The 25,921-nt window shown below is 41.9% G+C and overlaps 1 protein-coding gene across 6 annotated transcripts in view; it reads left to right on the top strand.

The window, feature by feature from the left end:
* The window catches only part of LOC106569068 (ras GTPase-activating protein nGAP), a 100,393-nt gene that overhangs the window by 51,759 nt on the left and 22,713 nt on the right, over nucleotides 1-25,921 (top strand). For 5 of the 6 annotated variants that reach the window (XM_014140017.3, XM_014140016.3, XM_014140014.3 and 2 more), the window contains 2 exons: nucleotides 8,570-8,676; nucleotides 17,450-17,562. In XM_014140017.3, coding sequence (XP_013995492.2) covers nucleotides 8,570-8,676; nucleotides 17,450-17,562 — 220 coding nt within the window. The remainder of the gene's footprint in view (nucleotides 1-8,569; nucleotides 8,677-17,449; nucleotides 17,563-25,921) is intronic. The other variant, XM_014140015.3, reaches the window with a different exon arrangement.

Here is a 25,921-nt window from a genome sequence, read left to right as displayed (position 1 = left end):
AATAGGTCTCTCAGCTTGGCTTCCATTTCTTTGAGGGCATGAGGCATGAGGATGTCTCGGACCGTACTATAAGCAAAGCAGTGTGTAGCCTGGTTGTGCTGCACTTGAAAAGTACCACATCCCTTCCCGTTCTCCCTTTTTGTTACGGGCTCATAGTCCAAGTGAACAATTTCAAAGAAAGCCTCATCGAATTGCCTCTTTTTCTCCTGCGACACTGCTGGGACTTTACGGGCAGAAAAGTCATCTTGGAATGTGTCTTTCTCCTGCAAGATGCGTTGCTGCAGCGTCTCGTTTTCTATAAATACAAATGAAAGCTTAATTAGCCTAATGATAGCCTACCTTAAATTGGCACCACAATAAGCCAAGACACACAAAGTAACGGATATACGCCTAATCAGACATGTAGCCTACATTTTTATATACTCCTCAATCGGCGTGATAATAAATTGAAATTACTTTAATTGTCATGTGAATGAATTTTTATTGTCATATGGAAAACATGAATTAGGGCTGGGTGACATGGCCTAAAAATCTGCTTTTTTAAAATATTTGTATGTATGGGTGTGGGTTGTATGGGTTCTATTTTTTTTTACATTTTATTTATAAATCTCTAAATAAACGTTGTACAATTTAAATGTCAAATACAATGCATTTCAAACAGTCAGTAATAATGTAATGAATTCGGCGTGTGTGAAATTAGGCTAAATATAAGCCCCACTCATAATGTTATTATTATTTGCAATAATCACTGATCTGGGTTTCAAGTCCGTCTATGAAAATGCAATTTTTGTTAAATGTTACCAGAACCATGCATAATGCACATTCACTAATAATGACAAAGTTTTTGTAGCAGGCATTATAGAAAATTAACACAGGTCTCATAAACAATTCCTCAAGCACAAGCCCACATGCTAGTGAGTAGCCAGCCAGCTAATTTTTATATTTCAAGTTTAGCCAACTTGGATCTATTTTCTAGCCAACAAGGCAGAACAGTTGAAATGTTATGAACACTCCCTTCTGTCCGTCTCCAACTGTATGAACAGTATGCTAGCCTGTCCACTTTGTTCAGATGTTGAAATCAAGTGGCCTACCTTATTTCTCAAAATAAGAACAATTTGCCAATTCCTTATATAATTGTGTTTTTATGCTTATTGTACTGCACACCATTTGAGGAGTTGAGACATAAAAAGGGTATCGTTAGAAAGGTTAACTTCAACTCTTTTACAGTAAAATAATGTCTCAAAGTCCTTATGACCGATTCTTTTGGACCAAACCTTAAATGCAGTTGAAAACATGTAAACAAGCAGACATCAACGCTCATAAGAAAAAAGATTATTGCATTTGGAATATGCAAAAACATTAATTCAAATGAATTTGATATATAGCCTAGCCGTAACATGAATTATGATAGCCTTTCAATTATTCCAATATTAATAATAAACAAGGCTAAAATCATGAAACAAAACATGTATTTTTTCTATAGGTAGGCCTAAAGGTTTTTAGGCAAAATAACAACCAAAACGGAAAGCTCCTTGAAAGAGGTCATGTGTCAGGCCTATTGGGCCAAAATCAATGATAGCCTATTGTATAGATAATAAAATGAACTCAACTTTTAAGAGGTTGGATTTTTTTGTTTATATATACTTTTCTACAATGACACACTTAGCTAGCTACCAACCTCGTTCCTTTCTGTTGGCATGTGTACATAGTACATTTGCACGGGTGTTTTATCAGTTTCTTTATGAAAATATTTAGCAAACTCCATGACTGTAGCTAAAGCAAGGGGCTATAGTAGCACACAAGTACAGTACCAGTCAAAAGTTTGGACACCTACTCATATTTTTACTATTTTCTACATTGTAGAATCATAGTGAAGACATCAAAACTATGAAATGACACATATGGAATCATGTAGTAACCAAAAAAGTGGCATTCTCTCAACCAGCTTCATGATGTAGTCACCTGGAATGCATTTCAATTAACAGGTGTGGCTTGTTAAAAGTTAATTTGTGGAATTTCTTTCCTTCTTAATGTGTTTGAGCCAATCAGTTGTGTTGTGACAAAGTAGGGGTGATATACAGAAGATAGACCTTTTTGGTAAAAGACCAAGTCCATATTATGGCAAGAACCGTTGAAATAAGCAAAGAGAAACGACAGTCCATCATTACTTTAAGACATGAAGGTCAGTCAATCCTGAAAATGTCAAGAACTTTGAAAGTTTCTTCAAGTGCAGTCGCAAAAACCATCAATGATGAAACTGGTTCTGGTTCTCAATGATGAAACTGGTTCTCATGAGGACCGCCACAGGAAAGGAGTTACCTCTGCTGCAGAGGAATAATTCATTAAAGTTACCAGCCTCAGAAATTGCAGCCCAAATAAATGCTTCACAGAGTTCAAGTAACAGCTGTTCAGAGGAGACTGTGTGAATCAGGTCTTCATGGTCAAATTGCTGTGAAGAAACCACTAGTAAAGGACGCCAATAAGAAGAAAAGACTTGCTTGGGCAAAGAAACACGAGCAATGTACATTAGACCTGTGGAAATCTGTCCTTTAGTCTAATGAGTCCAAAATTTAGATTTTTGGTTCCAACCGCAATGTCTTTATGAGACGCAGAGTAGGTGAATGGATGATCTCCTCATGTGTGGTTCCCACAATGAAGCATGGAGGAGGAGGTGTGATGGTGCTTTGCTGGTGACACTGTCAGTGATTTATTTAAAATTCAAGGCACACTTAACCAGCATGGCTACCACAGCATTCTGTAGGGATACGCCATCCCATCGTGTTTGCGCTTAGTCCCACTATCATTTGTTTTTCAACAGGACAATGACCCAAAACACACCTCCCAGGCTGTGTAAGGGCAATTTTACAAAGAATAACAGTGATGGAGTGCTGCATCAGATGACCTGGCCTCCACAATCACCCGACCTCAACCCAATTGAGATGGTTTGGGATGAGTTGGAATGCAGAGTAAAGGAAAAGCAGCCAACAAGTGCTCAGCATATGTGGGAACTCATTCAAGACTGTTGGAAATGCATTCCGGTTGAAGCTGGTTGTGAGAATGCCAAGAGTGTGCAAAACTGTCATCAAGGCAAAGGGTGGCTACTTTGAAGAATCTCAAAGATGATAAAATATATTTTGATTTGCTTAACACTGTTTTGGTTACTACATGATTCCATATGTGTTATTTCATAGTTTTGATGTCTTCACTATTATTCTACAACGTAGAAAATAGTAAAAATAAAGAAAAACCCTTGAATGACTAGGTGTGTCCAAGCTTTTGACTGGTACTGTAGCTTACAAATAAATGCATGCTATGCATGCTGGGCTCTGAATTATGATGCATGCAATAGACCAACTGGGCTACTGCCAGGGGTGCCAAGAGGACAGTGTCTGAGGAAGAACTTGATATAGCACTTTGCAAAGTAGCCTTTTTAATAGCTGACTGCTGCAAGCTGTGTCTCACAACCTTTCTGAAATGTGGGATCGGTCGCCGTATGTGGTGTTGCTCTAGCCTAGACGTTCTCAGTTCATTATCTTGTCCGGTAAAACTTGTTTTCTTTACAGAGCATTAAATGGTTCTGGCTTCTTCTTTCACAGCACAGGCTGCATTCATGTCGCACAGGGCTTATCCTCAAGGGGCTAAATTTAGCTTCCAATCAATAGCTCCCTGGATATCGGCCAGCGATCTCAATGTGACGGATAGTTTGGGACTTCTGTATTTGGAAGACGTGGCTTTCTTTGCTCTGTGCAGCATTGGTAAGGCAGACGGTAGTCTGGTATACAGCTGCAGCAGCAGAACTGGCTGTGGAAGTCTAGGAATGTGTTCTAAATGGCCCTGTATTCCCTATATGGTGCATTGCTTTTGACCAGGACATTGGTCAAAAGTAGTGCACTATATAAGTTGGGTAGGAAACTACACTTTACAAAAATATAGATTAGGACCTAATGAATTTATTTCAATTGACCGATTTCCTCATATGAATTGTAACATAGTATTAGTCAATGAATTTGTTGCGTTTATATTTTTGTTCAAATATAGATTCAGCCATGGGTCTAATATTTGGCGAAACGGATGGTCGGGGGGCCAGAACATAATTATAATTTGGGCACTGCAAATTGACCACAACTAAGCACAAAAAGAGATTTGTATTTGAAAATATAAATTTCATACATTGATTACACACTGTTACAAAGTGGGATTGAAATATACACTGCTCAAAAAAATAAAGGGAACACTTAAACAACACAATGTAACTCCAAGTCAATCACACTTCTGTGAAATCAAACTGTCCACTTAGGAAGCAACACTGATTGACAATAAATTTCACATGCTGTTGTGCAAATGGAATAGACAACAGGTGGAAATTATAGGCAATTAGCAAGACACCCCCAATAAAGGAGTGGTTCTGCAGGTGGACCACAGACCACTTCTCAGTTCCTATGCTTCCTGGCTGATATTTTGGTCACTTTTGAATGCTGGCGGTGCTTTCACTCTAGTGGTAGCATGAGACGGAGTCTACAACCCTCACAAGTGGCTCAGGTAGTGCAGCTCATCCAGGATGGCACATCAATGCGAGCTGTTGCAAGAAGGTTTGCTGTGTCTGTCAGCGTAGTGTCCAGAGCATGGAGGCGCTACCAGGAGACAGGCCAGTACATCAGGAGATGTGGAGGAGGCCGTAGGAGGGCAACAACCCAGCAGCAGGACAGCTACCTCCGCCTTTGTGCAAGGAGGAGCAGGAGGAGCACTGCCAGAGCCCTGCAAAATGACCTCCAGCAGGCCACAAATGTGCATGTGTCTGCTCAAATGGTCAGAAACAGACTCCATGAGGGTGGTATGAGGGCCCGACGTCCACAGGTGGGAGTTGTGCTTACAGCCCAACACCGTGCAGGACGTTTGGCATTTGCCAGAGAACAACAAGATTGGCAAATTCGCCACTGGCGCCCTGTGCTCTTCACAGATAAAAGCAGGTTCACACTGAGCACGTGACAGACGTGACAGAGTCTGGAGACGCCGTGGAGAACGTTCTGCTGCCTGCAACATCCTCCAGCATGACCGGTTTGGTGGTGGGTCAGTCATGGTGTGGGGTGGCATTTCTTTGGGGGGCCGCACAGCCCTCCATGTGCTCGCCAGAGGTAGCCTGACTGCCATTAGGTACCGAGATGAGATCCTCAGACCCCTTGTGAAACCATATGCTGGTACGGTTGGCCCTGGGTTCCTCCTAATGCAAGACAATGCTAGACCTCATGTGGCTGGAGTGTGTCAGCAGTTCCTGCAAGAGGAAGGCATTGATGCTATGGACTGGCCCGCCCGTTCCCCAGACCTGAATCCAATTGAGCACATCTGGGACATCATGTCTCGCTCCATCCACCAACGCCACGTTGCACCACAGACTGTCCAGGAGTTGGCGGATGCTTTAGTCCAGGTCTGGGAGGAGATCCCTCAGGAGACCATCCGCCACCTCATCAGGAGCATGCCCAGGCGTTGTAGGGAGGTCATACAGGCACATGGAGGCCACACACACTACTGAGCCTCATTTTGACTTGTTTTAAGGACATTACATCAAAGTTGGATCAGCCTGTAGTGTGGTTTTCCACTTTAATTTTGAGTGTGACTCCAAATCCAGACCTCCATGGGTTGATAAATTGGATTTCCATTGATTATTTTTGTGTGATTTTGTTGTCAGCACATTCAACTATGTAAAGATAAAAGTATTTAATGAGATTATTTCTTTCATTCAGATCTAGGATGTGTTGTTTAAGTGTTCCCTTTATTATTTTGAGCAGTATATTTTATTTGTCATTTTTTCATTGATCCAGACAAAATACTCCATAATGTCAGTGAAAATAAAACTCTATAAATGTTTACAAATGTAATAACTAAAATAGTCGTTGAATAAGTAAACCCCTTTGTTTGGCAAGCCTAAATTAGTTCTGAAGTAAAATGTGGCTTAACAAATCACTAAAGATATTTGGACTAAATAATAGGGGTTGACATGATTTTTGAATGGCTATTCTATCCTTTGTCCCCCATACATACAGTACATCTGTAAGGTCCCTCAGTCAAGTATTGAATTCCAAGCACAGATTCAACTAAAAAGACCAGGGAGCTTTTCAAAAGTTTATAAAGAAAGGCAGTTGTAGGTGGATGGGTAACAGTAGCAAATCAGACATTGAATATATCTTTAAGCATGGTCAAGCTAATAATTATGCTGTGGATGATGTATTAAACCATCCAGACACATCAAAGATTCTGAACTGAGCTGTAGAACAGGAAGGAAACTGCTTAGGGATGTCACCATGAGGCCATTGGTGATAGTAAAACAGCTATAGAGTTCAGTGGCTGTGATGGGAGAAAACTGAGTAAGGATCAACAACATTGTAGTGACTCCACAATAATGACCAAAATGACAGAGTGAAAAGAATACAAATATACAGAACTAAAATATTCAGAAACATGCATATGTATACAACAAGGAACTAAAGCAATACTGCAAAAAAAACACTGCAAAGGAATACACTTTTTGGACTAAGTGCAAAGTGTTATGTTTGGGGCACACGCATCACTGAGTAACTGCCTCTTTATTTTCAAGCATGGTGGTGGCTGCATCATGGTATTGCTATGCTTGACATCGGCAAAGACTGGGGAGTTTTTCAGGATAAAAACAAACAGGATTGAGCTAAGCACAAGCACAATCCTACAGGAAAACCTGCTTTACACCAGACACTGGGAGAGGAATTCACCTTTCAGAAGGACAATAATCTACAACACCAAGAACAATCTACACTGGAGTTGCTAACCAAGAAGATGGTGATTGTTCCTGAGTGAAAAAGTTACAGGTTTGACTTAAATCTGCTTGAAAATCTATGGCAAGACTTGAAAATTGCTGTCTAGCCATGATCCCCAACACCTTGACAGAGCTTTAAGAATTTTGAAAAGAATGGGCAAATATTGCACAATACAGGTGTGCAAAGCTCTTAGAGACTTACCCAAAAAGACAACAGCTGTAATCGCTGCCAAAGGTGTTTCTAGCATTTATTGACTCAGGGGGTTGAATACTCATCTAATCAAGGTATATTGTGTAGATCATTGACCAAAAATGACAAGTATACAGTGCATTCGGAAAGTATTCAGACCCCTTGACTTTTTCCCCCAAAATGTACTTTACAACCTTATTCTAAAATGGATGAAATAGTTTGGATTACATAGTTTTTTCCCCCTCATCAATCTACACACAATACCCCATAATGGCAAAGCAAAAACAGGTTTTAGAAAATGTTGCCAAAATAATAAATAAAATATCAAATTTACATAAGTATTCAGACCCTTTACTCAGTACTTTGTTGAAGCACCTTTGGCAGCGATTACAGCCTCAAGTCTTCTTGAGTATGACGCTACAAGCTTGGCACACCTGTATTTGGGGAGTTTCTCCAATTCTACTCTGCAAATCCTCTCATGCTCTGTCCGGTTGGATGGGGAGCGTTGCTGTACAGCTGTTTTCAGGTCTCTCCAGAGATGTTCAATCGGGTTCAAGTTCGGGCTCTGGCTGGGCCGCTCAAGGACATTCAGAGACTTGTCCCGAAGCCACTCCTGTGTTGTCTTGGCTGTGTGCTTAGGGTTGTTGTCTTGTTGGAAGGTGAACCTTCACCCCAGTCTTAGGTCCTGAATTCCTGGTGACTTTTGTATTTTTTGGCCCATGGGCAGCCTGTTTCCGACCCCTGATATAGGTATTAAGGTGCCATTTGGGACATAGCCAGGGACTCAGGGAAGAGAAATTGGGGTGTTTTTCAGTTGAGGGCAGCTCTGCTCCAGGAGGCTAGGCTGAGCTGACACTCCGGTGCCCAGGCTTACTGAGGCCTAGCAGCTGGAGTCCAATGATAATGGCCCTGCCCTGCCACTGTAAACTGAGACCACCGGAGGGAAAATGAAATGTGGGTTGAGTCCATCCTCATCCTTGACACACATAGCCATAACCTTACTGAGCTTACTGGAAGAGACAGAATAGGTTGTCAGAACAGACCAAAAATAAAATCTTCTACAGAGAAATAGATTAATATTGTCATGTTTTTATTTTCATCATCCAGAATGTTCACAGAGGATTACAGGGAAGCGAATAACACTATGTGACCTTATAGCAGGAACCTCAATGTCAATGAATTACAGACCCCTCTGAATAGCATTCTGAGATTTATTTTACATTTTTACTTGAGTTAGTGCATTCATTCAATGCTATAGCTTGTCTTTTGGGGGACCACAACACAGACTCGTGGCAGCTTGTGGCCTGAGGTAGTTGCTTGCTCGGTACAGCCCACCTCAGTCTCTTCCTTGGTGATCTAGATATCGTCAACAGCTTGTACACCCATCACTCTGGCTCCCTCTCCCAAATGTGGCAGCATCTGTGTTCATCTAACGCAACCTCCCCCAGTCCAAGGCAGCTAGCTAGATTGATTGAGTAGTATTGAGTTAGTGGAGTAAAGTGCAGACTCACTCCTCTTGTCTGTCCTGTCTAATCTCTCTGTCGCTCTCTCTTTCTCTTGCTCGCTCTCCTTCTCTCTCTGTCTGTTGTCCACAGAAGTGTCTGGTGAGAGGTCCCCCAGGAGGCGGAGTATCTCAGGCCTGGGGAATTCAGAGAAGAACATATCCCTCGACGTACCCAACTCATCTCCCTTCAAAGTACCGGTGAGTGCTATTGTTATGATTAGAAAATATGTTTATTGTCCAATGTACACGGATGTCCAACGAAAACTTGTCTTTTGCTTTAACAAACCCCTCAGAAAAAAACACACACATTAGACATTTTAAGCCTCTTTGTACAGTTTCACATACAATAACTGTTATGTTGGAAGCAATTAGGAAGCCATTAATATTTGTTGCCGTTTTATATTATTTTGCTATTTTATATTATTTTGATATCCAGAAGTCTTTCCCTTGTTTGAAGCGTATGGGCAGACTGCAGACCCAACCCTCTCTGTACTTGATTAGGCTTTATTTCAGTTAAAACTCCACCAAAGCCCCATTGATGGCCATGGGCTTTCAGCAGCTCAGTCAGTGTTAAAACTCTCCGTTATAAACATGGTCTTCCTATTCCATCCTAGGACATGGATAATATCAATCTAGTTGTTTTTTCTTTGCGCCGGCAGGACAGAACGTCAGAGTCCGGTAAGATCAGGGGTGGTGGTGTGTGTCTCTTTATTAACATCTGGTGGCGCGATCTCAATATTAAGGTTCTGCTATTCTGAGTTAGAGTACCTCATGGTAAGCTGTAGACCATACTATTTACCAAGAGTATTCATCTGTAATTTAAAATAGCCGTCTATTTATCATCACAATCCGATGTTGTCATTAAAACCGCACTCAACGAGTTGTATAGGGCCATAAGCAAACAAGAAAATGCTCATCCAAAGGCGGTGCTCCAAGTGGCCGGTGATTTTAATGCAGGAAAACTGAAATCTTTTTTACTTCATTTCCACCAGCATATGTCACCTGTGCAACTAGAGGGATAACAACTCTAGATCACCTTTACTCCACACACAGAGACATGTATAAAGCTCTCCCCCGCCCTTCATTTGGAAATTGGACCTTAACTATATCTTCCTGTTTACAAGCAAAAACTCAAACAGGAAGTACCAGTGACACTCTCAATATGGAAGTGGTCCGATTAAGTGGATGGTAAGCTACAGGACTGTTTCGCTAGCACATATTGGAATATGTTCCGGGATTCATCTGATGCCATTGAGGAGTTAACCACATCAGTCACCAGCTTCATTAATAAGTACATTGATGACGTTGTTCCCACAGTGACCATATGTACATATCCCAACCAGAAGCCATGGATTACAGGCAACATTCGCACTGAGCTAAAGGCTAGAGCTGCCACTTTCAAGGAGCAGGGCACTAATCCGGATGCTTACAAGTAATCCCGCTACGTCCTCCAACGAACCATCAAATAGGCAAAGTGTCAATACAGTACTAAGATCGAATCCAACTACACCGGCGCTGACGCTCGTTGGATGTGGCAGGGCTTGCAACCTATCCTGGATTACAAAGGGAAACCAAGCAGAGAGCTGCCCAGTGACGGAAGCCGACCAGCCAAGCTAAATGTCTTCTATGCTCGCTTCGAGGCAAGCAACACTGAACAATGCGTGAGAGTACCAGCTGTTCCAAACAACTGTATGATCACGCTCTCCGTAGCTGATGTAAGACCTTTAAACAGGTTAACATTCACAAGGCCGCAGGACCAGACTGATCGCCAGGACACGTACTCAGAGCATGCACTGATTAGCTGGCAAGTGTCTTCACTGAAATGTTCATCCTCTCTCTGACTCAGTCTGTAATACCTACATGTTTCAAGCAAACCACCATAGTCCCTGTGCCCAAGAATGCAAGGTAGCCTGTCTAAACGACTACCGCCCCGTAGCACTCACATCTGTAGCCATGAAATGCTTTAAAAGGCTGGTCATGGCTCACAACACCATCATCCCAGAAACCCTGGACCCTCTTCAATTCACATAGCACCCCAACAGCACCACACTGCCCTTTCCCACCTGGACAAAAGGGACACACACCTATGTGAGAATGCCGTTCATTGACTACAGCTCAGCGTCCAACACCATAGTTCCCTCCAAGCTCATCACTAAACTCAGGACCCTGGGACTGAACACCTCCCTCTGCAGCTGGATCCTGGTCTTCCTGACGGGCTGCCCCCAGGTGGTGAAGTTCGAAACGACACATCCGCCACGCTGACCTTCAACACGGGGGTCAGCGTGGCGGTCCCCTTCTTTCAGGGGTGCGTGCTCAGTCCCCTTCTGTACTCCATGTTCACCCACTACTGCATGGCCATGCACGACTCCAACACCATCATTAAGTTTGCTCACCGACGACAATGAGACGGTCTATAGGGAAAAGGTCAAAGACCTGGCAGTGTGGTGCCAAGACTACAACCTCTATCTCAACATGGGCAATACAAAGGAGCTTGTTGTGGACTACAGGAAATAGAGGGCCGAACATCTCCCCATTCACATCGACGGGACTGTAGTGGAGCGGGTCGAGAGCTTTAAAGTTCCTTGGTGTCCACATCACTAAGGACCTATAATGGTCCAAACACACCAACACAGTCATGAAGAAGGTACAACAATGCCCTTTGCCCTTCAAAAGGCTGAAAATAATTGGCATGGGTCCTCAGATCCTCAAAAGGTTCTACAGCTGCACCATTGAGAGCATCTTCACTGGCTGCATCACGGTTTTGTATGGCAACTGCTCGGCATCTGACTGCAAGGCGCTACAGAGGGTAGTGCGTACGGCCCAGTACATCACTGGGGTCAAACTCCCTGCCATTCAGGACTATACCAGGCAGTGTCAGAGGAAGGCCCTAACAATTGTCAGAGGTTCCAGCCACCCAAGTCATAGACTGTTCTCTCTGATACTGTACGGCAAGCGGTACGAGAGTGCCAAGTCTGACCAAAAGGCACCCGGACAGCTTCTACCCCCAAGCCATAAGACTGCTGAACAGTTAATTAAATGGCTTCCCGGACAATTTACGTTGACCCTCTCTATTATTTATTAAATATATTTACCTTAATTGTTTTGCTCTGACTCCCTTGCACTGGTTCTACAGTATGCACACTCACTAGACTCTACCTGTCACATGGAATGACGCTGGAGACGAAGCAGGTATGGGGAGTAAAACATTTAATAAACAACGGACATGGAACGAGACAGGAACAGCGTCAGCAAACGAGTAACACAAACAAAAAAACAATTAATGCAGAAGCGGGGAACAGAGCTGGGGAACTGACAAATATAGGGGAGGTAATAACAGGTGATGAGTGAGTCCAGGTGCCAACCGAGGCAACAAAACCTCTCGAGCCAGCCAGGGCGTGGATGCAAGACGGGCTGGTTTAGGCACCCCCGGTTCCATCGGCAGCGGAATCCACCCCGACGTCACCAACAAAACAAAAAACAAAAGAAAACTCCTGGACTGGCTGGGCGAACAAGAACTGACTATCTGGCTGAGGCCGGACGTGGGATGGGTGCCATCTGAGGCAAGGAAACCTCTAGAACCAGCTAGGGCATGGAAGCCTGACGAGCTGGCTAGGCACCCACGGTTCCATCGGTGGAGACCCAGAGCTGATGCCACCATACCAACTGGAACGCCAGTACTCCCTGATGCTTTGTGTGATGGCTTCTGCATTCTGTCACATGGATGGACGCTGAAGAGACGGAGCAGGTATGGGGAGTAAAACATTTAATAAACAACAGACATGGAACGAGACAGGAACAGCGTCAGCAAACGAGTAACACAAACAAAAAACAATTAACTTCCTACCTGGCCAACATCCGGTGAAATTGCAGAGTGCGAAATTCTAAAATACCAAATTCAAATATTTAACATTCTTGAAAATATGTGTTATAATCGATAAAATTTAAGACAAAATAAACTGTTTCCAATACTGGATGAAAACAACGTGAAGCGAGCTCCAGTTCACGCGCATCAAAACAGTAGAGTCCACCTGGAGTGACACTTACCATGAATAGCACTACTTCTTCATTTCTCAAAAGAAAAACATCGAACAAACAATTTCTAAAGAATGTTGACATCTAGTGGAAGCCATAGGAACTGCAACCAGGCTCCTAATAATAAGGGTATCCCATAGAAAAGAAATGGAAAATCCTATGACCTCAATTTGTTTTTTTCCCTGGATGGTTTGTCCTCGGGGTTTCGCCTGCCTTATCAGTTCTGTTATACTCCCAGACATTATTTTTAACAGTTTTAGAAACTGTTAATCTACCAATTATATGCATATCCTAGCTTCTGGGCCTGAGTAACAGGCAGTTTACTTTGGGCACGCTTTTCATCCGGAGGTGAAAATACTGCCCCCTACCCAAGAGAGGTTAATGCAGAAGCGGGGAACTGACAAATATAGGGGAGGTAATAACAGGTGATGAGTGAGTCCAGGTGAGTCCAATATCGCTGATGCGCATGACGAGGGAAGATAGGTGTTGCTTAATGGATGATAGGAGTGCGTGATGCAGGGCAGCCTGGCGCCCTCAAGCGCCAGGGGTGGGAAGAGAGGAAGCAGACGTGACACTACCCACACACTCACACATACTACATACACACACATGCGTACTATTGTAAAGTGGTTGTTCCACTGGATATCATAAGGTGAATGCACCAATTTGTAAGTCGCTCTGGATAAGAGCGTCTGCTAAATGATGTAAATGTAAATGCATATTGACGCCACACTCACACACACACTTTCACACTTCACACTTCTGCTGCTCTGTTTATTATACTGTATATCCTAGTCACTTTTACTCACATGTACATGCTGTATTACCGCAATTTCCTCATACCCCTTCACATTGACTCAGTACTGGTACTCCTTGTATATAGCCTTATTATTTTTTTGTGTTACTATTTCCTTTTTTATTTAGCAATTATATATATTTTTCTTACTTTTTAACTCTGTACTGTTGGGAATGGGCTCGTAAGTAACCATTTCACTGTAAAGTCTACACCTGTTGTATTCGGCGCATGTGACCAATACCATTTGATTTGATTTGAAACCAATCAAGGATTTCACCATGAGGCCGTGATAGAAGAAATGAGGATGGATAAACAACATTGTAGTTACTCCACAATACTAACCTAAATGAAAGAGTGAAAAGAATAAAGGTGGTACAGAATAAAAACATTTGAGAACATGCATCCTATTTCCAATAAGACACTAAAGTAAAACTGTAAAACATTTGGCAAATTAACTTTATGTCCTGAATACAAAGCGTTATGTTTGGGGCAAATCCAACACAACAAAAATAATGATGTGCAAATATTGTACAATCTAGGTGTGGAAAGCTCGCTGCCAAAGGTGACTCTTTAACATGTATTGACTCAGGGATTGAATACTTATGTAATCCAGATATATTTGTGTTTTATTTTTCATATATTTTTTGTAGATCGTTGACAAAAAATGACAATTAAATACATTTTAATCCCACTTTGTAATACAACAATGTGAAAAAAGTCAAGGAACGCGAATCCTTTCTGAATGCACTGTAATGCAGTAATTTAGACCACGGCCCATAGGGTGCACTATGCAGGGAATAGGGTGCTTCAACCTTGTTAGTGAAAGGGAAAAGGGGATACTTAGTCAGATGCACAACTGAATGCATTCAACTGAAATGTGTCTTCCGCATTTAACCCAACCCCTCTGAATCAGAGGGGTGCGGAGGGCTGCCTTAATCGACACCCACGTCATCGGTGCCCAGGGAGCTGTTGTTGTTGGGGGTTAACTGCTTTGCTCAAGGGCAGAACATCAGATTTTTCCACTTTGCCGGATCGGGGATTAGTTTACTGGCCCAACGCTCTTAACCGCTAGACTACCTGCCGCCCTCTCTGTTATACCACCACGTCTCTCATAGAGCTACATTCTGATTCATGTCATTCTGGTCTCCTCAAAATGAAGCAGTACTTGTCATTTTTGTGTTGGCCTAAGGAGGAGGGATTATCCATAGAATTACACATAGAACTCATTTAATAGGAGCTCTGTGGGTTTATCTAGCTAAATCTTACCTTACTATAGCTTCTCACAGAATGCATCAGCATTTTTCACATTCTCAGACGTGGACTTGAAGTCTCGAACCAACTCTGTGCAGTTGTTGTGAAGTAAATATGGAAGTGTGTTATGATAGATATATATATATATATATATATATATATATATATATATATGAAAACTTTTGCCTCCTAATCAGAGACTATGTGGGAGTGTGCCTCAAAGGACTGCGAAAACGCAGAGACATGTTTTTGGTGATATTTATAGCCAAAAGAATTGGGCCATGCATCACCGTAACTCATATCTCTGGCCTGTTATAGGGTTTCTTGTTACGCGCTTAGAAGATTTTGTTAAGGATAGATGAAGAACAACTTCTACATTTGAAGAAAAACTTCTACTTTTAAAAAGGTCTCTGATAGCTTACATTTTTTTCTATGTCATGTTTTAGATTCACCAAAGGGTCTAGCCTACTTCCACTAGTGGGTAGGTGACTCATGTTTGTCTGCTTAAATGTTTGTCCGTTTCTATAGACAAGCTATTTTACCTGCACAGCAATATGGGAATGTTCCCAGTGGTGTAAAGTAAAAATACTTAAAAAATACTACTAATGTAGTTTTCTTTTAGGTATCTGTACTTTACTATTTCAATTTTTGACAACTTGTACTCCACTACATTCCTAAAGAAAATATTGTACTTTTTACTCCATACATTTTCCCTGACAACCAAAAGTACTTATTACATTTTGAATGCTTAGCAGGACAGGAAAATGGTCCAATTCATGCACTTATCAAGAAAACACGTGATCATCCCTACTGCCTCTGACGGACTGACTAAACACAAATGCATCTTTTGTAAATAATGTTGCAGTGTGCCCCTGGCTGTCCATGAATTTTAAAAACAAGAAAATGGTGCCGTCTGCTTTGCCCCTTTACCCCTACCAATGTGTACATATTACCTCAATTACCTCGACTAACCTGTTCTCCAGCACATTGACTAGGTACCTGTACCCTCTGTATATACTGTAGCCTCGTTTTTGTTATTTTGTGTTACTTTTGTTTATTTAGTAAATATTTTCTTAACTCTATTTTTCTTAAAACAGCATTGTCGGTTAACAGTTTGAAAGTAAGCATTTCACGGTAAGGTCTGCACCTGTTTTATTCGGTTCATGTGACAAATACACTTTGATTTGATTAATATAAGATTTTTTTTTTTTTTTACATTTGATACTTAAGTATATTTTTGCAATTAAATTTACTTTTGATGCTTAAGTATATTTAAAACCAAATACTTTTAGACTTTTGCTCAAGTAGTGTTTTACTGGATTACTTTTACTTGAGTACGTTTCTATTAACGTATCTATACTTTGACAATTGGGTACTTTTTCCACCACTGAATGTTCCCAATGGTGTAACCTGGCTGTTTCAAGTAAGAGAGATTCAGGGTGTCTGAAGAGTGGGAGTGCTGATAGGATCAGGTCCGTGTAATCTTATTCATTATGATCTAAAAGGCAACACTGATTCTAGATCAGCACTTCTAATTAGAGACGTCTAGGTTCCTGGCACTCTCAGCCCTCACTATTGAGTAGCTTCTATCTACTGTAACATCCCCCAACCAGGTGCTGGTTGTGGACCAAGTCAGTGATGACTGCCGTCAGCTTGTGCTGACACAACAGGCTTTATAAATTCAGGCACCCATGGGAGCATAGGGGAGAGGATTGTGCTGTTATTGTCTCTGACTGAAAATGAGCTGTTTGAAACTCACCTCCTCCACACTGCCAAGGTGAATGAGAGTGACAAAAAGCTGACAGACCTCCTGTCCTCTCTGTGGACGTAAAATGTTTTATTTCTCTCTACCTCTCCTCATTGTGAATAATTTTACAAAGCATATAAACATCTAATTATAGTGGAGTGCACTTCCTAGTGTTTATTGCAGCTTTGCTAATAAGTAACATGGCTTTCCTTTGCAGACTTAGCAATACTCTCTCACTGTCAGAGGTCACAATATGTACTCTGTGTTGCATTACCATATCCTATGTCAATATACAGGCCAGGGTAAGCATTATACACTACTCCAAGATATACAATATCTGCCTATGAATAATTTCAAAATTACAAGTGTCTTCTTTCAACCATTGAATTAAGTCATAAAAGAACAACAATTGCATATATATAGTGACCTTTTACCCCAGTATTACTCACATCTAACACCCAATCACTTCCTTGAGCTTTTTCTGCTTAATTTACAGTGAAGGGTGAGATATCAAATAAAACATGATCTGGATATATATATACCTATATAATATATCTCCATGTTTTATTTGATATCTCACCCTTCACTGTAAATGAAGCAGAAAAAGCTCAAGGAAGTGATTGGGTGTTAGATGTGAGTAATACTGGGGTAAAAGGTCACTGACTACACCCCGTCTCAGCTCTGACTCAAGACCCCTATTGGTTTCAATGTGACCTCGTCATAGTATTCAGTCTGAGTGGGGTTATTTCACAATACACTACCAGTTTCCTATGTGTCACCAGAGCATGACAATGGAATTCACTCTCCAACGTGGTCATTGTGGTCAGCTGGTCAGTCACACTGTAGTTACTATATCACAAAATGAGCAAACAAAATCTAAGACAGTGATAGTGTTGTACAAAACTTCATTCTAGTTCTATGTAGGCTACACATTACACAACATTCATTGGAAATTCTGAACTGACAGAGTTTATGACCGGTGTGACACATTAGCCATTCATTGGTACAGCAGCTCTCCCAATGCAGACAGACTAGTTGCAACAGCTGCTGATGCCCACAGTAGAGACAGCCAGACATACTAACAAATGTGCGTCTCTGAGTGTAGCACTTCTCCTGAAGGTCATTTCTTCTGTTGTGTTTTTCAGGGGTTTTTCAGCAAACGACTGAAGGGATCCATAAAGCGGACGAAGAGTCAGACCAAACTGGACCGCAACACCAGCTTCAGACTGCCCTCCCTGAGACCTTCAGAAAATGACAGGTAGGCTGTTCAATTCTCTCCTTCCATATTTTTTTAATGTTTTAATACCAAGGAACTGAATTCACATCTCTTTTCTTAATTCTGCCTCTCTATGAGTGGATTTAGGCCTATCTACTGATCATCATTTGGTTATTCATTTTTCACCACCAAAGTATAGCTGATATTGTAGATATTAAAATGTGGAAGAAAGGCGGGGGGGTTGTACAGCCTTTTAAGAACATAGCCACATCTTATGTTCCCACATTATGTTCCCATCCATTATCAGTCCTGAGTGCTATTCTGAGATCTGTCTTTGATTCCAGGATTATAAGCCTGTGAAATAATGGCCTTACTGTAAACCTGACTGCTTTCTTCCCTCCCTCGCATGCAGTCAATATAATAGGACAATTAGGCATTGTTGTATCCATGCATGTGAGACCAAGACAATTGTATTCCACAGTGCGCTTCCTCCCTCCGTTGGTCTGAACAGGGAGCTAATGTTGATATATTTGGGGTTCTCAACGCTGCAGTGAGTTTGCTGAATAGTATTGTTCTGAGGAGGGGGGCGGAGGGGCAGCAGACAGTGGGCAATGTCAGTGAGTTGCCTGCCCCCCTCCTCCCCATGCGGGTCCCTGCCTGGCGGGCTTCCTCTTTGCTCTGAGATGGGGTCTTCCCCATGCTGGGCTCTTTGCCGCCTGCCGAGGGCCGTGCCAACCGTTGATATGCAGCTCCGTTCGCCAGGCAAAATATGCAGCTTCAACCACTACACAGATACTCAGTCACTCACTCACTCTGACTGTTCTGTGCAGATTGTAGCCTACAGAGTTAGTGATGAACAGGCTAGCGGCCATAGAGAAGTACTGTATCTATCTATGCTAGTGGCTGAGCGGGTAGCTGGTAGGCTACGTGCATATAGTACTGTCGAGCTTTGCTCAGGCTGACATGACATCTGTCACTGTGTAGGACTGTACGCCCATGTGGATGACGTCTGCCTGCCCCGTGAGCCAGAGTAGTGAAAGTGGACTTTAGAGGCATTAGAGCCAGCAGGAGTCAGGGATAATGGTCAGAGTGAGGCGGAGATGCAGCCTCTCTCTGCCATGGTTAACTAATGTGAGTGACTCCCAGTAAGGACCATACTACAACATCAGCATGGCCGCCATGGCGACCAGCGCCTTCCTATTCACTCTTAAGGAGGGCCAGGAATTCCCACATGGCCAAGTCGCTGTACTTCAGGTAGGGCAGCATCATAGAAATAGAATGAGAACTCATTCTAGAACTCATTCTAGTTCTGTGGACAGCATGTCTCCTACTTAGAGAACGCTGAGCTGAATGACCAACGCATTGTTTGCTACATTTATAATGATCTAATTGGTTTATAGATTTATAGATGGGTCATGTAGATGGGTCATGTTTCCTCTGCTGTAAAATGTGATTTTATTTTTTTATTTAACCTTTATTTAACCAGGTAAGCTAGTTGAGAACAAGTTCTAATTTACAATTGCGACCTGGCCAAGATAAAGCAAAGCAGTGCGACACAAACAACAACAGAGTTACACATGGAATAAACAAGTGCACAGTCAATAACACAATGTGTGTAAATGGCGTGAGGTAGGCAATAAATAGGCCATAGTAGCGAAATAATTACAATTTAGCAGATTAACACTGGAGTGATAAATGAGCAGATGATGATGTGCAAGTAGAGATACTGGTGTGCAAAAGAGCAGAAAAGTAAATAAAAACAATATGGGGATGAGGTAGGTAGATTGGGTGGGCTATTTACAGATGGACTATGTACAGCTGCAGCGATCGGTTAGCTGCTCAGATAGCTGATGTTTAAAGTTAGTGAGGGAAATACAAGTCTCCAGCTTCAGCGATTTTTGCAGTTCGTTCCAGTCACTGGCAGCAGAGAACTGGAAGGAAAGGCGGCCAAAGGAGGTGTTGGCTTTGGGGATGACCAGTGAGATATACCTGCTGGAGTGCGTGCTACGGGTGGGTGTTGTTATCGTGACCAGTGAGCTGAGATAAGGCGGAGCTTTACCTAGCATAGACTTGTAGATGACCTGGAGCCAGTGGGTCTGGCGATGAATATGGAGCGAGGGCCAGCCGACTAGAGCATACAAGTCGCAGTGGTGGGTGCTATAAGGGGCTTTGGTAACAAAACGGATGGCACTGTGATAGACTGCATCCAGTTTGCTGAGTAGAGTACTGGAAGCTGATGATGTTTTGTTGTTTCATACCTTCCCTGTGGCTCAGTTGGTAGAGCATGGTGTTTGCAACGCCAGGGTTGTGGGTTCGATTCCCACGGGGGGCCAGTACAAACACACAAAAAAAGACATGAAATGTATGCATTCACTACTGTAAGTCGCTCTGGATAAGAGCGTCTGCTAAATGACTAAACTGTAATGTACATGTTTACTGGAACAATACTACACAATAGTACACTGTTTTTGTCCCATCTGAACCAGCTGAATTATAGAAATGAACTGCAGTTACAACATGCAATATCATGCCAGGTTGAATTGTATGTGATTCTGCTTCAAAGTACTACCAGTTCAGAATCATATGGCAGCATTTTGTTAATTCAAGGACTTGGTCACAGCCGAGTAAGTTCCTATCCTTCCTCCCATTAGACGTATCAGGTTTCCATCCTAATGCAGTGGACATGGTGAGGGCTGGCGTTCAGACAGGCAATCTGATTAGCTTTCAAAAGACTTTGTGGATGGGGGTCAGCAGCAGGTTTTTAAAGAGCAGACTCCCTCAGAAATGTACTCTAGTGTTAGCTTTTTCACCACAAGTGCTCTGTGATGAATTTCAGTATGTAGGCTAGTTATCCACTTCGGTACTGATATACACACTGATTGTTCTCAACATAATGCATATTTCTCATGTTCTCATAAACAGTGTTATGAAACGGCTCAAAGCACAACAAATGACCTTACCGCCCACAATGTGTTTACGACTTTAGCCTAACTGTGACACACAGGTACAGATCTCAATAAATACCCAGGTTGTGAATCACATAAGTAGCATTGTTGTATGTATGCATCTGTGGCATCCATCGCTGTATTGAGAGGGCAGATGTGTTTCTGCCCAAATCCTTAATCTGGGTTTACATAATTCAGTTGGCTAGGTATGTTAAAATGGCTGATTCCAGGAGATTACGGGGGCACATATGTCCTCTGCAGAAGACACAGGCACAATGGATGGATGTGCGCTAGTAATTAGTGAGGCGGCTGCAGACCTGAAAGAAGAAGGCCGAGGTGTCTGCTTTCTCTCTCCTCTGTTGCTACTCATATTACTTGTTCCAATGGGTAGGCATCAGCACATCCCACTCCCTTGTGTGTGGGATTTTGTGTGATCCCCTTTATAAGCTTCTGTTCTTCAAAATAACAGTCTAAAGACTACCTGGTTGATAACTTTGTTGTGACACTTTACAAGCAAGGTAACGTGAAGAAAATGGGTTCCCTTTGTATATGGGGAACTTAAGCAATCATGCTTTGTAAGCATGTTGCAAATCTGAGATGTAGGGTGTGTTCCAAATGGGACCCTATTCTGCCTAGTGGTTAGAGCGTTGGGCCACTAACCGAAAGGTTGCTGGTTCGAATACCTAAGTCGACAAGGTGAGCAAGACACTTAATCCGAATTTACTCCTGGGGCACTGTACTGCTATGGCTGACCCTGTAAAACAACACATTTCACTGCACCTATCTCTTGTATGTGACAATAAAACATATATATATATTATATACATTTTTTTCTTCTAAATAGTCCACTGCTTTTGACCAGAGCCCTATGGAAAAGGGAATAATAGAGGTGCCATTTGGAACACATCCCATGGTAGGTATAGGTCATCTTCATGCAAGAAGCACTGTCCTGTAAGGAGATAAGTTGATAAATAGTGAAGAATGGTATTGTGACACTTGGTAGAGCTTGGACGATAAACCGAAAATGATCGACACCGACCATACCAAGCACTTATTGCAGGCATTTTGCTGATATCGTTCATTATGATAAGTAGTCTATACTAGAGAAATGTCAAGTTTGATGTGAAATAAGGTTGATAATATGGGTTAATGTTAATGGGACAATTGGTGGCTACAACCATCAGACTAGTAGTAGTTGTTTAAAGAATAGTACAAAAAAAAACTGGTGCACATTGTTATAAATGTATCGTTATCGCATCAATTCAGGCAATTTATCACGATTTGAATTTGTCTATATTGCCCAGCTCTAATGCTTGGCCAGTGAGGTAGGAAGGTAGGATGATGTTTTATAGTTGTATGTAGGCCATGACGCTTTAACCCAGACATGGGCCACATAATTAATGAAGACTATTTGCCAGGCCATTGTGGCCAAAAGCAACAGACAGACAGTTTGTTTTCTCAGCATGCTATCAGGATAACGACACCTCAATTCTCCAAATGCCTCAAAAGACAAACATATTTCATTATTAAGGCTATGGACTTTCAGAATAATTTATGTATTTGTGACCAATGTTCCCTCCAAAAACAATTGGGCACTGAACAAATTTCAGGTCAGCTGAGCACAAACTTGAACGTTGTGAAAATTTGGTACAACTTTTGGCACACGTTTACTGTAAACACTGAGGCTGTACCCGCTTTAAATTACAGTTATAACAGTGGCCAAGTAGGCTACTGTGGCTATTTGATCATAATGTAGTACTATCAGTGGCCTACCATAAAATGAAAAATGCATCCCATAACATTTTAACATGGAAATAGCTGTTCTATCATTCAGCCTACAGTAGCAGCCAATGTGTGGCGTTCAATGTGTTTTTTTTCATGGAATGTAGGTCCATGAAAAAGAAAACATGTAGGGATTGACACTAACCTGTTTATCCACTTGTCCTTCAGACAAGGAAGTGACTGAAAATGCTGATGCATTTTATAACGTGAAACCACTTTACAAAATAAAATTCATTATTATTCCCATACCATTATTACAGAGAATCAGACAAAATTATGCAACCCTCTGCTTATTGATTACTTAGCTTATTCTCAAAATACAACGCTGCCCCTTACAGAAAAAAAGCTCTTTACCTGACTTGCTTTTCAAAGATGGCTGGAAATGCACACGTTTCGTGCTCTTGTAGGACGCCACCACTCCCCCATTGCTGACTAGAACGGATCTATAACTGGGCTAATAACGCTACAACGCTCGTGACCAATGTTCGCTCTAATTGTTTGGGGCACTGAGCAAATGTTAGGTCTTGTGAGCGGAAATTTTTACGTTTGAGAATTTTGTACATCTTCCGGCGCACGTTTACAGTGAACACTGAGGCTGTACCCTTACAGTTTTAGGCAGTAGCCAATAGGCTATTTGAGCATAATGTAGGTCTACCAACAAAAACAATGGAGCAAATCCCATAACATTTTCACATGGAAATAGCTTTTCTATGATATAGCCTACAGTAGCCTAAATGTGGTGTTCAATGCAGGCCTACATTGCATGAGACTTAAAAAAATAAAAAAATAAAAAAACATTTTTACATTATGAATGATTTTTTTACTTGGTCTGTAACACCATGGGCCAAATAGGTGACAGTAAATTGCATTGTATTGCGTTGTGTGATGCAAGAAAGAACTTCACAAAATAAAATTAATTATTATTACCATACAGAGAATTAGACAATGTTGGCTACCCCTAAGCCTATTGGCTTATTTGCATATTCAAGCCTGTCTGAAATACAACACTGCCCCTTTAAGACATAAGCTTTTTACCTGAGTTGCTTTTCAACGACTGCTTGAAATGTAGCCTACACGTTTTGTGCTCTTGTGGCCAGCAGTAACTCCCCATTGCTGACCTATACTTATCTATAACTGGGCTAATAACTCGCTAACTAGCAAAGAATATCAACAAATGTTCACGAGCGCATTCAAGAACCCTCGAGAGCTACCCGCCAATAGAATGCTACTCCGTTGCGCTCTGGCTCTGCCTACTACAAAATCACAGACTCAATCTTGCAAAGTTAGATTTGTTTTGGTTTGTTGCATTGAAAAGGGGCTGACATAATGTTGCTTTGATCACAAACTTTGATCTATATAGTGCAAACTAATGGAGTGAATTCAATGACGTTCAATCTCTTGCTTCTGAGCGCAGCTTAGAGGGAACATTGCCAATGACCATACTATAGTTAGAATAACACACATCATGTTGAAAGGGCCTCTCAGAAGGGCCTTGAATGTCTTTTCTTTTAACTGTTAGATTTTTCCAACCAAGTTTCCCTAAAAGAATGGCTAAGATTTGCCTCTTCTCAGACAGTCTCCCAGACAAATCTATTGTTATTATGGTATACAGCTTTATTTTATTACAATAATGCCTCCAGACTACTTTCTCCTAAATTGTCTCACTGTCTTCAATAACTCGTAAACACACCATTGATTGTCTGGAATTGTCAGGGCTTTCGGAAGGATCGGACCAATACGCAGTGTGATCGTAGTTCCACATCTTTTATTCAGTCGTGAAACTAATGCAATAAACTATAAACTTGAAATACAAAAACAAGAAAGCCGTGATGCAGAGCAGGCATAATAATCACCCATAAAACACCAGTGGGACAAACATCAACTTAAATATGGCCTCCAATTAGAGACAACGACAACCGGCTTCCTCTAATTGGAGGTCATGCCAAACAAAACCTAACCTAAAAATACAAAACTAGAAACTAAACATAGAAATATAAAAACAGACAATTACCCCCTGTCATGCCCTGACCTACTCAACCATAGAAAATAACAACTTACTATGGTCATGACGTGACAGGAATCTCTTACTTTCCTTCAGACACTCAAGGGTGTCCTGTAATTCAGAATAAACAGCTTTAACTGCTTTCAATTAATCTTTGGTATTAACCACCGCTAATGCCTACTTAGTTGTCTTCTAAAGAATGAATGATTACCAGCAACTGAAAGTGACAACAGATCAGAATCTAATTGCAACGATCTGTCCATTACTATCTATCCAAGAAATATTGCTTGTACATTACCCTTGCAAATTAATACATATGAGATATTTCTTGGTGATGTTATACTGCCATAGAAAATGGTCATTTACACTGAACAAAATATAAATGCAATATGCAACAATTTCAAAGATTTGACTGAGTTGCAGTTCATATAAGGAAATCAGGACAATTGAAATACTTTAGGCCCTAATCTTTGGATTTCACATGACTGGGATTACAGATATGCATCTGTTGGTCACAGATACCTTAAAAAAAAGGTAGGGGCACGGATCAGAAAACCAGTCAGTTTCTGGTGTGACCACCATTTTCCTCATACAGCGCGACATATCTCCTTCGCATAGAGTTGATCAGGCTGTTGATTGTGGAATGTTGTTCCACTCCTCTTCAATGGCTGTGCGAAGTTACTGGATATTGGAGGGAACTGGAACACGCTGTCGTACACGTCGGTCCAGAGCATCCCAAACATGCTCAATGTGTGACATGTCTGGTGAGTATACAGGCCATGGAAAAACTGGGACGTTTTCAGCTTCTAGGAATTGTGTACAGATCCTTACGTAATGTGGCTGTGCATTATCATTCCTGAAAAATTAGGTGATGACAGCGGATGAATGGCATGACATTGGGCCTCAGGATTATTTCACGGTATCTCTGTGCATTCAAATTGCCACCAATAAAATGCAATTGTGTTTGTTGTCCATAGCTTATGCCTGCCCATACCATAACTACCATGGGGCACTCTGTTCACAATGTTAACATCAGCAAACCGCTCGCCCACATGACACCATACATGCTGTCTGCCATCTACCCGGTACAGTTGAAACCGGGATTCATACGTGAAGAGCTCATTTCTCCAGCGTGCCATTGGCCCTCTAAGGTGAGCATATTCCCACTGAAGTTGGTTACGAAACCGAACTGCAGTCAGGTCAAGACCCTGGTGAGGACAATGAGCATGGAGATGAGCTTCCCTGAGACTTTGACAGTTTGTGCAGTTTCTTCGGTTGTGCAAACCCACAGTTTCATCAGCTGTCCAGGTGGCTGGTCTCAGACGATCCTGTAGGTGAAATGGTGGAATGGTGTGGTCTGCGGTTGTGAGGCTGATTGGAAATACTGCCAAATTCTCAAAAATTACGTTGGAGGCGGCTTATGATCGAGGAATGAGCATTCAATTTTCAGGCAGCAACTCTGATGGACATTCCTGCAATCAGCATGCCAATTGCACGCCCCCTCAACTTGTGACTTGTGTGGCATTGGGTTGTGTGACAAAACTTCACATTTGAGTGGCCTTTTATTGTCCCCGTTACAAGGTACACCTGTGTAATCAGCTTCATGATATGCCACACCTGTCAGGTGGATGGATTATCTTGGCAAAGGAGAAATACTCACTAACAGGGATGT

The sequence above is a fragment of the Salmo salar genome, chromosome 14 (genome assembly GCF_965601325.2).
Source record: "Salmo salar chromosome 14, fSalSal1, whole genome shotgun sequence".
Lineage (NCBI taxonomy): Eukaryota > Metazoa > Chordata > Actinopteri > Salmoniformes > Salmonidae > Salmo > Salmo salar.
This window is presented reverse-complemented; position numbering and strand designations above follow the sequence as displayed.